At 39.2% G+C, this 16,109-nt stretch overlaps 1 protein-coding gene across 1 annotated transcript in view; it reads left to right on the top strand.

Moving 5' to 3' along the window:
* Window positions 1-5,909: 5,909 nt before the first annotated feature.
* AKAP7 (A-kinase anchoring protein 7) overlaps window positions 5,910-16,109 on the top strand; it is an 87,153-nt gene continuing 76,953 nt past the window's right edge. Inside the window, 5 exon segments of the mRNA XM_055714262.1 lie at window positions 5,910-6,274; window positions 6,276-6,330; window positions 9,176-9,325; window positions 10,362-10,507; window positions 15,218-15,354. Coding sequence (XP_055570237.1) covers window positions 5,954-6,274; window positions 6,276-6,330; window positions 9,176-9,325; window positions 10,362-10,507; window positions 15,218-15,354 — 809 coding nt within the window. The 5' untranslated portion in view covers window positions 5,910-5,953.

The raw sequence follows: 16,109 nt of genomic DNA, 5'->3' as shown, positions 1-16,109 counted from the left end.
GTAAGTCAAAATGATGACTGTAAATAAGGGAGCTTTAAATTGGTTTATCCATGTGACTTGATACACTAAAACCTTGAGCCTCAAGAAGAGGATCAGGAAACTCCACCGTCAGCAAAGAGATGGCGAATACCCTCAGAGCACTACAAACAGCCTGATCCAATAACTTTAAGAGATTTTAGTGACAGAAACTGGATGCCAGATCACATTGCTTCAAGCGTGAGTGGTGGCTGAAACAATGTTAGAACTGAGATCTCTCATTTCTATTTAGGTCAGGTACCCTATTCTTCTTCAAACAATAAGCTGCTGTTTTCCTGAATAGCTCGTAGAAAAGGCATTTTGAACATCACTCTTTTTTTGGTTTACATTTTTGTTTAAATATGAACAGCCATCTTAAAAGACTGCTGATTGTGAAAGCAGTGGGTGGGATTTTTTGAGCACTTAGGCCCAGCAATACCAGGGGTAAATCAATTTCAAAATTCATGTGAAACATAAAACACTGCTTAATTATTTCTTCCTAGGTAAGCTCTAACTTGGCAGAGTCCCAAAACCTACACTGCGTGAAGTTTTCTGAGCACTTGAGCTTTGCAGCATTAGCCATAGCCATCATCAGGTTCTTCGAATTGGATGAGGGTTAGTATAACTTTTGAAAAAGGCTGGTTTGACACAAGTGATTCCAGTTAGAGAGTAGATATTCAATTTAATTTTCTGAGCTCCAAAAGGCTTTGCCAGAGTCTGAAATATTGGGCCAGAGCACAAAGCTTTTTTCCTAAGTCTGAACCAGGCAATCACAAAATTCAGGCCTTGATCCATTTCACCCAACTTGAGCCTTCTAATCAAAGTGCCTAAGCAGGACACAAGCCTAGTTGTCCTCGCCATCTCTGTTCGTGGAAAGAGAAGAGCAACTCTAAACCAATTCCTATTTATCAGGTGAATTACAGTTTCCTTCTGCAAAAGCCTCTGTCTTTATTGACTGGGGAAGAGTCCCAGAGCAGGTACATTCACATCTTAGGCTAAATGAACAACTGGCTGCAGCTCTGGTAGTGCTTGTGAACGAATGTCTCAGCTGCTCTCAGGAAGAAAGGCAGGCACACACCAGAAATGCGTGCAGAGGTAAGAGTGGTGACCTGAACTTCAGGAAGGACTATGCAGTAAGAAGCCTAGATTTGTTCCTTTTTAATTGGACTTTGTGCTCTGCAAACGTGCATGAAAGATACTGCCCATATTTAACAGACATCCTAACTTTAGAAAAAGTCCATAGATAAAAAAGAGGAGAAAAGATAGAAGGCCACACAAGAAACCTGCACAGCAGTGACAAACACATAGCATGTTTGTGCAGCACCTGGAGCTCGGGAAGGTGAGGAGGCCAGATCTAAAAAAGAAGCTTGCAGCTGAAGGGAGAGACAGACAGAAGAACAAGAGGGGAGAGGAGAGTAAGAAACACAACAGATAGGCAGCTGAGAATCAAGATTTTTCAGTTTAGTCAGTAAATACGTATTTCCCCCACCCACATCTGGAATAATATGAATTTTGGATTCAGAACTGCATTCTTTACTTGCCTAAGACTCCCAGTAAAGTGTCTTTCACTCAAGGAATGCAGGGTCTAGTGTCTCAGCTGCTGTATGACTTCCGCATGTAGTTGGCAATATTTACTGCATTCAAAATCAAACTGTTTTTAATTGCAGGCAGTGTCTTCTTTTTAAACTAAAGACTTTCCCTCCACTTTCCCCTACATATACTTTGTTAAAATCTCTGTTTCAGTCAGAAAATAAGAACAGCTCCAGGAAGCTGGAGATTCCGGATCAAACCCAACAACCTCTGGAGCTAAAAGGTCCAGTGGGTTTAGTAAAATTCCTAAAAAGAGAAATGTGCTTTTATTTCAGTGTACAGTCTCTCATGTTGCTGATCTGTGAGTTTCCTGGTGTCTTCACTTTGCAGACTGCCGTTCTTAATGGCCTCCAGAACATGCAACTTTTTGCTTAAATCAAAATTATATATATCAAGAATAAGAAAAACAAGATAGTGGTCCTTAAAATCAAGTTATTTTCAATTTTATGGTTTCATTTGTGTGTGTATAAATATTTGGTAATAAGATAGCGATCTCCTCACATCACAAAATATGAAGTAGTAGAAGTATTCCATAATATTATTTTTATTCTAGTTACCCTGTATTTTGGAAACTGGAGTTATGTATATCACATTGTTTGATGGAATTTGTGCTGCTGAGATAAAGGTACACAAGTTAATAGCTGCTTTTAACCTGATGGTGGAGCAACATAGGGAAGACTGGTTTTGTTGACTATAGAAGGTCTATGTAACTGCTGCAGAATGAGGATTTACCTAGATGACTTCTGGTGGATTTTCTGTGCTGACAAGTGAAAGAAAAATTAGATTAGGAAAGCATATTCTAGCCCTGCTTCTTCAGGTATTTAAGAGGAAATATTAAAACTAGCCAATGAGATACAATTTGCAGGGCAAATGGGTAAAGGAACTTGCTCTAGTAATTGCTTTTTTCAGGGATCAAGGGCTGCAGGAGTTCAAGCTAGAGATTACACCCTGATAGTAATGCCCAGGGCAGAGTCCAAGTTCATAAAAAATGTCACTGACTGTAAGTTAGTGCAGATGTGCATTGAGCTGCTTTTGCCAAAACCCATCTGTCCTAGATAAAAGATTTTACATTTGTCTTTCTTGAACTTCATGTAGCAAGCATCTGTTGTTCCACTTCTCCAGCCCGCTGAGGTCCATCTAAATGCTAATCTGTGTGTAGGAACACGGGACGGGTCCCCAAGCATGCTGCTTGCTCAGGCAGGGAGGGACAGCCTCTGCCATCATGCTATCCCACATCTGCTTTCTCATTAACTACCACTGCCTGTCAGCACATCTCTTATAGCTCTTCCAGTTCTTTTCCAGCTGATGGGACTGCTTCTCCATTCTTCAATAACCTAGTTTAAAAGCCCCCTTACGAGGCTGGCAAGCCTGTTGGCAAAGATATCCATACCCCACTTTGTCATAATGGTCCTAGTGGTCATCCTTCCTCAAAAAGCCGGGAGGAAACTGGAAGCGTCTGAAACAGTGCCTTGACATTAATAATATTTGAATATCTTTGCTGATCTTTAGCCAGCGTCCCTCATAACAGGTTGCTCTCCGGAGGGCAGCAAGTGAAGAACTACCACTCTGGGTAATGAGTTAATTTTTCAGCTGATTCCCACTGTTCTGTTCCTTCCTTTTGCAATGTAAATGCACTGCCTGTCATCAACAGATCATAAAAGTATCCATTTATGTTATTCCTTTGCACATTAATCTTCATATTCATGTTAAGATATCAATCAAACATAGTTCCTGTTCATAAAATACAACTGATAGCATTTTCATGTGGTTTCTTTTCTTCAGTTATTGTAGAAACCCTAGCCTATTTGCTTTTTGATCTTTGCACGAAATTACTTTATCCCAGGCACCCCTCTACCTCTCATTTTCCATTATCTGTAGTTCTGCAACTCACACCTTTCTCTAGCAAATTTCTTGTTACTACCAGATCACAGTCTGTTCTCCACTTGTCAGAAAACAAGTGGCTGTATCAGCAGTGTCATTAATGAAGCCTTGTTTTGTATCAGTTATGTCTTCCCTTCTTATCACAATGACCCAAGCTTCCCCTGTAGTCTCTCTGTCCTCCCATTACAACACCTTTAACTCCCTCCCACAACCTACATAATATCCCAAAGTTTCCTTCCAATATTTAGGCCTCCCTGTAACACATCCCGTTCCTGCCCCTTTATTTCCTAACCTCCCACAGTGAGTCACATCCCAAATACTCATAGCTCTCCCGTATCTCTGGGTTGACTAAGATAAGATACAATATGTATTGATAATATGTACGGTGACCTATCATGTAACAGGCTGACCAGTACTCATGGCGAGCCACCGTTTCATGGAAAAACACAGGCACAGCATTGTTTCTTCTTGCCTTCATTTGAGAGCTAAATCAATCTCTGTTTTCTCCCAAACCACTCATTTTCAGAAAAGGTGTGGCAATATCATACCTCTGAATCCTCTTACTCTCTACTGAATTTGATTGAAGTTAGAGGGTGAATTAAGAGATGGTGAAGTGGGTAAGAGGCTAACAGGTATGGGCTAGGCAGTTGTGTAAGCAAATACATTTGTAGAGCTGACTCCGCTTCCTCTTTCTGTCAGTTTCATTCAGCTGTTACAGGATATATATTTTTTTCCCTAAAAGGGACAACTGTACTGCTGAGAAGTTAATCAGAAACTTTAATAAAGGCAAGGCCACAGAAAATTGATAAAGTGCTGGCTTTAGCTCAAATCTATGCTGTAATGAAAACCACTCTGCCAGGCACAAGGTCAGTGACCTCCTCTATGAAACTGGTGCAGTATTTGGGCAGGCAGAAAAATTGCAGCTTGTCACTTCAGCTTTCTAGTCCTCATTTGAACATTTCTCTCTAGCACCACTTTTAGGACTTGTAGGGACAATTCACAGTAATTGATATCAGCTGCAGCTAAGGTGCTTTCAGTTTCTCACTTCTCCTCATCCTGGAGATACTGCATTCAGGCACATCATGAACCCAAAGAATACATCTACATATTGGTGCTAAACTAGTGGGAATTGGTTAGATACAATTTTAGCTCCACTAAAAATGAATTGTGTTTTCAAGTGTTGAGAGGAATATTAAATGCTAACTTATCTAAACATTTGCTGAAGATTTCTGTGAAACACCTAATGAATTGATCTGGAGCAGTTTCAGATCCAAAACTGTTTTTTAAACGCATATTTTTAAAAAGACACTTGATACCAAAATATTTCCTCCCAGTTTTTGTTCTGTAACTCCACAGAATCAATTTTTTATGAAGGTATCATACTTATCAATTCTAACAGGGTAGGAGGAGGTGACCGCTTATGTATTTAGTTTCCTAACGATAGCTGGTATTCAGATGAAATGTGTATATCCAGAAAAACTGACAACAGCCTCATCCTAAAGCTTCTCTTGAATCCCATAGAACTTGGACTTCTGTGTCACATCCAGCCTTTGGTCTCCTCACAGGACTATGCAGACCAAATGAAAATATTGTGCGAAACACAATGAAGGCAAACACAGCACAAAATGGGTCAAAACAATGGTAAAATATTTCCAAACAGATTTTATCAACCAGAAGGGAAAGGCACAGAGGAGCTAAATACAGAAACTGGCCTCGTTTTTGACTCGTCTCTCAGCTTCTAAGATCCAGCAGCCATGCAGTTTCCTCCCCTACGACTGCGATCCCATTTTATTTGCTTTTGCTATCCCTATGCTCTTAAAAAATGAAAGTAGGAATCTTTATATACATATAAACAATCGGCTCCCTCACACCAGGTCTACATGCACGGACCGATCTGCAAAAGCACCAGGCGACATTTGGTTTGGCTTCTCCCACAGAACGTGGCAACAGGATTTGGCTTCCAAGAGGCACCAACTCTGTATTTCAGAAAAAAAGCGTCTCCCATTCCTTCCCTCGGAGAAGCAGCTTCTCCTACACACTTCAGAGGCCGACTCCTAACAGGAGCCTGTACGGCCACTGCAATGGTGGTTGTGCCCGTGGTCGAGGGTCCCGGGGTGTGCGGTAGGGTGGGAGGGGTGCGGTAAGGAAGGAGCTTAGCGCACATTTAGAGCCAGACTTGGCTGTTCTCCCCCCAGACCGCTGCTAAAGATGTCAAATACTGCTCTGCAGCCCTAAGCTGCAAATGCTTGTTTCGGGGAGACACCAGCCCAAACCACTCCCGTTAAATGCCGCTCTTCTGTGGGACGAGCGCTCAGCCAGCCACGTTTTGTTACAATACCGAGTGAAAACAATGCACGCAAATGCAGATCCTGCATTTCAGGGCGCACCCGAGCGCGGCACTACGGCCCTCCGGGCGGGGGAAGGCAGCGGGCGCGGCCGTGCAAGCCTCGGGGCCGCCGTCCCCGCCATGCCCCGCGCGGGTCGCCCGGCGCGGAGCACGCCGGGAGCTGTAGTTCCCCCGAGCGCCCGGCCCCGCTGTTTTCCGCCCCGCGCTCCCGCCGGCGGCAGTCCTCCGCTTGCCCGAGGGGCGCGGCGGCTGGGCTACATCCCCGCCGGTCCGCGGTTTCCCGGTGGGCAGCCTCGCTCGCCCTAACCGGGCATGCAGCGGCTGCTGCGGCGGCTTCTCCCCGCGCTTTACTCGGCGCGGCCGGCGGCAGCCCGTGCCCTCCTCGCTTGGCGGGCTGTGCCCGCGCTCCCCCCTCCCATGGCGCTGCGGACGGCGGCGGGAGCGGGGGGGGGGCGGTGGCGACCCCTCCTGCGCAGGCGGCGCGACCCCGGAGCACGGTGAGGCGGCGGCAAGGCGGTGTTGCGCGAAGCGAACAGGGCGGGCGCGGGGCGTCGCTGCCGTCTGAGCGCGGGCCGGGCGCCCTCCGCTGCCGCGGGCGGGGTGTGGGTCGTGCCGGCGCGGGTGGGGGGTGCTGTGCTGAGCGGTGCTGTGCTGAGCGGTGCTGTGCTGAGCGGTGCTGAGCTGAGCGGTGCTGAGCTGCGCGGTGCTGTCCGTCAGGCGCTAACGGCTGTAAAAACTACGACTCGTGCACACATAGGCACGTATCAAATGGAAAGGGGATTTCACAGCAGGGGTTGTGGGGATCGTAGGGGAAAATGATTCAACCTATTTGTGGGCTGTTGCTGGAAAATCGCCTGCTTGTGTTTTCCCTGCCTGCCCTGCTCTGTCCCGGGACTTGCAGTCAGTGTAAGCGTCCGACCTGGCTGAATACTAAACCTACCAGTTCCCCGCCCCCCCCTCAAAGTTTGTTTTTGTTTCAAATCTTTTCCAGTTCTCTGACTATGTAAACGCTAGTGCCAGCACCAGAGGTTCCAAATGCCTGCAGAATAAGACCATCTATTTCTACAGCAGCTTTCTGTTAAACTGTCTCTAAAAGATTCGTTTGTTACTAAAGATATGAACATAAACATACTAAACATAAACAAATTAAAAAGGGAACAGTGCCTGGAGACCTAATCTCACTGTGATCTGTAGGTGTCAAATGATAAAAGATCTCTCCTTTATGAGCTAGGTGTATCATGATTTTTTTCTGCTGGAACAGATGACTTAAATACTGATGAATATCAGCCACTTAAGTACAAATATGGGAATGACGTGTGTACCTGTTCATGTATGAAAATCAGGCTAATATAATTAAGCATGCAATTAAGAAAAAAGGGTTTATCCTATAACAACTTAATGGTCATGGAGTTCCTATGGAAGCTGGTTTTGTTACTCTGGGTCTGAGGTTATCTACATTATGTCAAGAATTTTGAAAAATCTTGTTTTCGGATCTAGAAAACAGTTCATTAATTTCATCATTGATTTTTTTTTAATAAATATTTCAGAAAAGGCGAGGGATGGAGTTTTTGCTTGAGGCACAACCTGTAGAATTCAGAAGCAGTGCCTGTTCAGCTAATTGATTTGAGAAGGGGCATTGTTAATTATTATCTGTGCCTTTACTATGACCATCTGCTATTGTGTGTAGACAGAATTTTTCAAAGTGGCACAAGTATGATTTTGAGCAGAATTATTAATGCATCATCTGTAGTATATATCCCTCTCATTTATCCGAGTCCTTGTTCTCTAGCTGATGCTACCTTAACAAATCCCTTTTGCTCCCAGCTGGTTAGGATTCTGCTTTTCTGAGTTTCCTGGGTAATTTTTCTGCCCCAGCCCGGCCTACTGGTTTGTCAGTTTCATGGATTCCTGTTTTGTCCTTCAGTTTGAGATCTCTTTTGAAGGCAGGATTGCCGTTTCCTGTGTGGTTATGGATCACCAGCAACAATCTGTTTTGTGTGAGCTTTAATCTGAATGTTAAGTAATAATTTTATTATTGCTTTAACATCTGTTTGTTTATCATAGTTCTTTAGTGTCTACAGGAAGAACAAGCAACCTATCTCACTGTTTTTTTAATAGCCCCCAGGATAAAGTTAGGTGTCAGACCACAACCACAGAGTGATTTATGCCTCCCTACTTTAGACTGGAGTGAATTAGCATTTAATTGGGTTGTTCTTTTACTTATCTTCCTTAGCATAAAGTGATATATGGAAGAAACATTTCACAGGGTGGTAACAACCCGGATTGGATATGTAGTATTGATTTTATACACGTAGTGTAGCTTTGCATGCCACAGGAACATAACGCGCACTTTTGCTGCCAGATTTTCCTCATGGGCCTGATTTGGGCTATCTGCACTGGTCACAAGAGGAGCTTTGAAAATGCATTGTCTGTAGTAATGAGCTGTCCTGGGATAAACTGCAATTCTGACATAAGGCTTCTTCCACTACAGTAATCCCATTGTGGAGTTGTCTCGAAAGAATACTGCAGGATGTCTGGTTATATGCACTTTTTTTGCTACTAGAGAAGATTATACTGTTTAATTTTTTATTAGAGTTTACTGATACAGAAATGTGAAGCAGACATAAGGAAATAGCTCATACTTGTTGCTCTGAGGAAAAAGATATTTTAAAAAATTGTTAGTGGAGATTATTCTGTCATTGTATTACTCTGAGATAGACCTTCATGTATGTCTTTATACATACAAGATGAGTTTTGATTTATATTGATTCCTTTAAATACTAAAAGTCAGTTTTTAGAATGAGAAGTTCAAATCATTGCTATGACATGCTATACTGTGTGGGAGATGCAGGAATAGAATAATCTCATTCCTGAATAATATCGTCAGCTGAGAACTCTTTGTTATAAGTGGAATGGTAGGATTCCCTTTATGCTCCTTCATGCCTCATTTTCAGGGTGCTTACATTGGAATTAATTTGCCAATGTTTATTTGCACTGAACTTCATATGCCATTACTGTTACATAAAGGAACTTTTTTAATGCTTGATTATAAGTCTCTTTTTTTTTTTTTTTTTTGCATGTAATTGCATTTACTTAGAAATAAACAAGACCATAAGTTATTAAATGTAGAAGGCTGAACTCCCTTTTTTTGCTGTTCCACATAAAGTATTTTTGCTGATATGTTAACAAGGAAGAAGAGCAGCATTCTTAAGGGGGTTTATATGTCAATATTTATTTGCTGATAATTAGAGAAACGTATACTTGGTATATTGCTTGTGCATAATGTTTCTACTGTTTATATTAACAACTAAGAACCAGTGTGTTATTTTAAATATATTACAGATGGGCTGGAAAATGTACAGCAAAAGAAAATCTTTAAAGATAATAAGAAGATGACACAACAGAGAGAAGAGCCATGTCCTGCTGATTCGGTAGACTCTCTGATGGCAGAAATGCCATTTGTCGACACAGATATTGAAGATGAATTTGTCAGTAAGTATATTAAGTAGAAATAGTGTGGAAATATAGACACATTATGCATTCGGTTCTTGATCCTGCCTGTTGGCCTGTGCAAGTGGGCTGTGCATGTAGAACAGAGTCTCCCTGCGAACAGGATCCAGGCCAGAGCCTCTTTTATTAGTACTCAGTCCTGCAAATACTTGACGGTGTTGAAAATGTACCATTTCGTGATCCATTGCAGCAATGAGTCACAGAATAAAAACATCTTGTATGTCACATACTGTATATGAGTTTCTCAAGTGATGGCTTTTATGAGCTGTCTTCCAATATGTATATTCCCAGCGTGGGGCTCAAACGCCTCTAATTGGACAGTGGATGTCTGCAGCCTTGTCAGTTTATGGGTATGTATCAGGCCACGTGGTGAGAGAGGGTCTGCAGAGGCTTGAGGAAGTAAGCTGGGAGGAAAAATAATTTATGGTGCAAAGGAAGAATTGAGGACACTCCTTTGCTGTGTTGGAAGGTGTCTTTGGGAAAGGAGGAGGTAGAGAGTTGATCTGGCTTGGATTAGATATTCTTCTGGGTTGGATTTGGTCCTTGGACTACAGATTGGCCTGTTCTAGTCTAATAAAACATTTTCCTTTAATAATCCTATGTGTTACCATATTTTATATTTCAAAATGCAGCATGTGTGGGATTTTTGAAGCTTAATATTGGCCCATTTGCTCTGAAGTCATGTCCATGTTCAAGTGTAGACAATTTTCAGGCCTATTACACTGCAGTGTGAATTCGCTAAATGAAACACAGTAGTTTGGAAGCTGCATGTCTGTATTAGCAGCTTATAAGCCCTGCTTAGAGGTCTAAACTGTTAGTTCAAGTATATATGTATGACTACATTAATTCAGGTTGGAGTAGGATCCCAGTCAGACAGTTCAGCACACAGGCAGATCAGATGACTGGGAAGACATGCTCCAGTCAGTTGGTTGAAGTCCAGCTCCTGTTGGCATGATATTAAGTGTATATTTGTTTTGATTTGTCTGTATGCTGAAAGTAATTTTTATTTTCTCTTCAGTGCCTGCAACCTCTGAAATAAATATAAAAAAGAAAAGAAAGAGGACTACTGGAAGGGAAATTGGAGAAGGCAGTGAGAGAAAGAAGAAACAGAAAAAACAGTATCAGCCGAATTATTTTGTTTCTCTTCCAATTACTAATCCAGAGGTGATATTCTTTATTATACTAATTTGGTATAACCAGAATTAATTCAACAGCTGCATGTGTTTATAGTAAGAACAGTGTTTGATCTTGAGCACCTCAATAATTTTTTTTCAGATATTTTTAAAGCAGTGTTAGCAGCCCAATAAAAGAGTAACTTTATGTAACAATTTTGTGAATAAAATTGCTTATTTGGAAAAGGTAGAGGAAAAATGTTTATCTTTTTATTTGGTTTGTCAGTCTTATGGATTTCACATTATTTTGAATGAAGGTGGCTTAAGTTTCCCTTCTGGACTGTTCCAGTATTGCTTATTTTGTTATTCACTTAAAATAAGGAGGAGACATATTCCTATTTATTTTAGTAAGTAAATTCCTAGCAATGTTTTTAGCTCTCCTTATAGATAGGAATTTATATTTGTATCTATTGCTGTTTTAACTAGGCAGTTTGTAGTTTAACATTTTCCACTGAAATTGATCATCTTATTTAAAATTCAAACAAACTATTGTTTTAATTAGATGTTCCAAGTGGATTCAAGAAGTGCAGAAAGCTCTGTAAGAAAATGCATTTTCCTGTAGTTAGCATGTGTTGTCTCATTTAGACAATGAATGAGAATGATTTCTCACATGCTGTAGGTTGTCTCTGGTACAGTTTTGATACCTTTTGTGTCTGCAAAGAAGAAAAGTAGATGCATTATGTTTAAAAACTTAAGCCCAACAGTTTACCACCATTCCCAAATTTAAATTTATTTTTTAATACTAGGTGCTATTTCAGTTGAGTTTTAACTCATCCTAATTCTCTACTATCTGTTCTCTGAGAAGGTTAAAGACTAAGAGAATCTGAATTGAAAATAAACCAAAGTAGGTTTGAAAATTACAGTGCAGTCTTTGATTCTTCAAAACATACATGTGAAGAAGAAATTGTAGAGGCAGGTTTTCTAAGACCTGGGATAGCCTGCAAAATAATGTAGGGGTTATATAATCTGGTAATTTAGAAATTTTGCTCACAATTGTTATTATGTTGAATAGGAAAGTCTTAACTATGCATGCTTTTTTATGCCATGTGTTTAGCCTTGTATCATTACAGAGGTAAAGGAACAGCTATATGAAATCTCAGAGCATTTGGGAATTCCAGGACTTTACTAGAAAGTTTTGTTTATACTTGCCTTAGATGTAGAGTTGTTTTGAAAGTAGAAGATACTGTTGGAATTTGTATAGGCAACATTAAGCAAAATTTAGACTTAAGACACCTGGTTTCTTGATAGCCAGAGGGAATTTGGTAATTACTGGTAGTATTTCAGTTAGTAATGAGACACCATTCTTTTTTTTTGAGGATCTGATTTTGTTCCAGTGAAGTGGTTTAGACTTTAGTACTCTTCTTCATATTTTATGTAGTATTTTAGGCTTTATACAGAGAATAATTTTGTAGTAAGGGATATTTCTGGAACATTTAATGAACTGTTCATCTTGGAAATCAAGCTATTTTCTTGCTTGCATTTCAGTTATGTTCTGAATCTTCAGAAATAAAATGTAGTGTTCCATTAATTTTGAATTTATATTGAACTTTGCATAATTACTTGTGCAAAAATAGTTAAATGGATGATTAATATTATATCATTTTCTGTTACTTTATGTTATGTTTCATCTGATGTAACTTGGTAGGTTAGGGTTTCAGGGTCCTCCAGTCTTGATTATAATTGTAATTAATCTGGTAAATCTTTAAAACTTACAGTCTTTATATTCACTTACTAGTAATACCCTTGCAATAAGCAAAATAAAGTAATTTTTTTTTCTCTGAGTAACATATTCCAATTAATGGGAGAGGGGCCCCTGAAATCAGTATTTGAGGCCTTTTGGAGCACTTTTAAAAATAATCTAAGGAGAGAATTGTTGAGTATTATCTGCCTCCAGACACTTCTTTTAGTTAAGTTAGAAAATCTCAAGTGAAGAGAAGTAGTCAGCATGATAGCAGTTGAAAGATAAAATAAAACTTTTTAAGGTAATTTAAATAGCAGTTTAAATAGCAGTTTAAAGTTTTTATTTATGCAGTGGGTCATGACTAGTTATACAGAGATGTAGGAAGAGTCCTGGTTTGCTTAGTTAAAATTCAGTGTATTCGACTGTTAATTGCACCTTAGATTTATTGAAGAAAACACAACGAATCTGAAGTTATATTATGCACTGTGATGGCACAGCAATTCTACAGCTGTTGTGTTACATTTTGATCACAACTTCTGGGAGAACACATTAAAAATAAATTCCTGAAATTCACAAAAATTTTTTTCTTCTTTCCAAATAGCATAGATTGTGTAGAATCTTGTCCCTTAACCAAAGAGCAAGAATGTGCTCAGTCTTCTTTCCATTTTGCCTTTATTGAAAAGGCAGCTCATTTTATGTTTTTCTGGTGGATTCAGCAATAGCTCATCTCTGGAACTGCTAACTGGCCATCTTTGGAATTAATCCTGTTCCAAAGGTATGTTATTCATTAGGTTTTTAGTTTGGTTTCCTAATGGACTTTATACAGGTGTGAGCTGCCTATCCGTTTGCCTTGTTATAACCAGGCATATAACCACAAAAATTGAGGTTTTGTGGGTTTTGAAGCTGCTGTGGGTTTTCAATCTGTTGTCCAAATTTGGCTAAAAAAAATTGACATCTTGGAGGTACTGATTTCCTGCAATTTTTGTGAAATTGGTGCTTGCATAAAAGAGGGAGCCTTGAAAGAACATGCTTGTGTTGAAGACTCTAGTATGATGGGGCTATTGCCTATTGTTCTAGACCTGCCAGCTGACAAATTAGTATCTGCATGTTTGTTAGCCAGTCAGCCCCGTAGAGCTCAAAGTCAGTCACAGCATGTAACACTTCTTGCCCAAGCCAGAACTGGACTATATGAAAGAGCTGGAGGTGGTTTAGCACATGAGCAGAAACGGATGTTGGGTATTGGCTGCTAATCTGAATGCTGAATAACACTGATTTTTTTTCAGAGCTAGGATGGTTTTATTACTATGATATCACAGTTCCATACCTGTCCTCTGTATTCTGAAGGGCTTGTACACTTACATTTATATATTTTTGACTTTGCCAGCTCTCATGTGCAAATTAATTTTAGAAGCAACATTTGAAAATGGAATAAAATCGTAATTCGTAGGATAGGTGATTTCATATTTGAGGTTGGGTTTTTTTTTTCTTTATGGGGATAACTGCATTTGCTTTAGTTTATAAACTTAATTATGCAGTTGATACATTGTAATTATCAGGGATTACATTTACCAGTATTTTGGTTAAATGTGGGTTAAATTTCTCCTGTATCTGAGACAATAAAAGTGTTATTTATCCAGGATAAGATCAGTTCTGAGATATGAAGGAAGATAGTCTCACTACGACATGATTAAGGATCAAAATATCAGTGCAGTTTTTTTCATGTCTTACACCACCTAAGACACTTGTGGTTTTGTAGGTGCCATATCACCTTTTTCTGGCAAGTGGCTTTTACTTTCCTTCCTTGTCCCCACCCTCCTTAGAGTTGGTTCCTTTCAGTTATAATTTGGTTTAATTTATATGGCACTACTAGATGCCTATGGCACATCAGGTAAAACTCCTGCATGGCAAAACTGATCTTAGGAAATTTGGTCAGAAAAATACTGAATGCTGCCATTAGATTGTGGTTTTTTTCAGGAACTTTGTTTCTTATGATCAACAGAGCTACCAAAATGTATCAAGGTGGTGGTTTGTTTTTGTTTTTTTTAAAAAAACTAAGAGCCACTTGTGCTTACGTTATTAAAGCCAGTATGTGCAGTATATTTGTGAAGCATTTACCACTGAGTTTCAAAGAAACAAAAAAATCAGACTGAAGTTTTCTACATGCTTCTTTTAGACCTTACACACCAAAGTCTGTAATGTCTTGCTTACTGTGCTTTAAGAAGTAACGCATTTTTGTGAAATGGTGAAGTTTATTTGATTTGATGTAATTTCACCTAACATATTCAGGAATTGTTGCAGGGGGGTATGTGTGTATTGGTTTGGTTTTTGGTTTGTTTGTTTTTTTTAATCACTGCAATACAACTATCATAATGGCAAGCACAGTAAGCATTTTGTAAAGCATGTATAACCATATAAATAATTTTCAAAGAAAAAAAAGTGATTCAAACAATTTTAAAGAAAAGACTGATGAAGTTAGAACTGTATACATGTTGGATGGGAATTCATTAAAATAAGTTTGCAGAGAGTAAATTTTATCTGTCTATTAGACAGTATAATCAGAGTTGTAAATTGAGTATCTCTACAAATTATTTACTGAATATTCCTGGTTTGTATGTGCTTGATCCTGCAAAGATCTTTTTCCAGACACTTGCATGCACATAGCAACGTACAAGTTTAGCAAAGTGGGCAGAGAAAGTCCTTGCAGAAGCCTTTTATTTGTATTACTGGCAGTGTAAAACTGGATGATCTTAATCTGCTCCAGGAATTTGTCATACTTATGGAAGCAAACTCCTATTAAGATGTGATGGGGAGTGTCCAGTGATTTATTAATCACTCCATTTGTACCCACTTTGGGTTTACTCGGGTCAATTAGCACAGCTTTGTTGGAGGATAAAACTTCCTTCTGCTAGAATGATTTTTATATAAATGTTTGTTTTCACTTTATATGCTTTTTTGTTCACTTGCATGATGGGATACAGTAATTGTAATGGCTAACTGTTGTTTCTGTGTCTTTCTTCCCAGATTACTGGCAGTATTCAGACTGTCCAAGATGCAATAATACAAAAGGATCAAAGGCTTTCCAAAGCAATGGTTCACTCAGGCTCATTGCATGTCACCATGTTAGTGATGCATTTATCCAATGAAGAAGAAATCAGCATGTAGGTATTCGGTATTAAATTAAGTTTATACAAGTATTTTTGCTAGAGGAATTAATAAAAAGACAAGAAGAGGTAGCTGGTGCTTACTTTCTGCAATATACAGTAACCCTAAATTGCTAGGGTTACTGAACATTTTATTTTATATTTTATATTTTATATTAAAATATAAAATATTTTTATTAATATTTTATATTAAAATGCTAATCACAACTTATGGTACGTTATGAGCTCTGGACAAAATACATTTTTTCCCTTGTGCTTTTCTTACTGTGTGCTGAACTTGAATGCACAAATCTCATATTTGCTAAAGTAATTATTTTAAAACAGTGTTCTGATATAGGGGACACTGAACAGATTACAAGGGAATTTTCAGAATTTCATAGCTTAACAAATGTTATAAACCAAATTAGTAATTGTCACTGAAAGACTTTAAAGAAATAAACCTTAGCTCCAAGATAATGCCTCATGCAGTTAGAGGGGTTTTTAATGTCCCTAAATGAATTTATTATACTAAAAATTTAAGTACATGAAAAAAAGAGAGGTGGCTATTAGGCCTTATCAAAAATACAATTGTTATGTTGCTTCAGTGATTTAGCTGTTTGGGGTTTTTTTTTGTCATATAAAAGGTAGAAAAGTTGTGGAAAGGCTTAGGACTTGTATGGTGATGTCATGTGTCTAAAATGTTAGGTGCTATGACTTGCTTTATAAAAATGCAGTTCTTTGATTTTTTTACTGTTTATCACATGCTGTACTAC

This window comes from Falco cherrug, chromosome 6 (genome assembly GCF_023634085.1).
Source record: "Falco cherrug isolate bFalChe1 chromosome 6, bFalChe1.pri, whole genome shotgun sequence".
Classification (NCBI taxonomy): domain Eukaryota; kingdom Metazoa; phylum Chordata; class Aves; order Falconiformes; family Falconidae; genus Falco; species Falco cherrug.
This window is presented reverse-complemented; position numbering and strand designations above follow the sequence as displayed.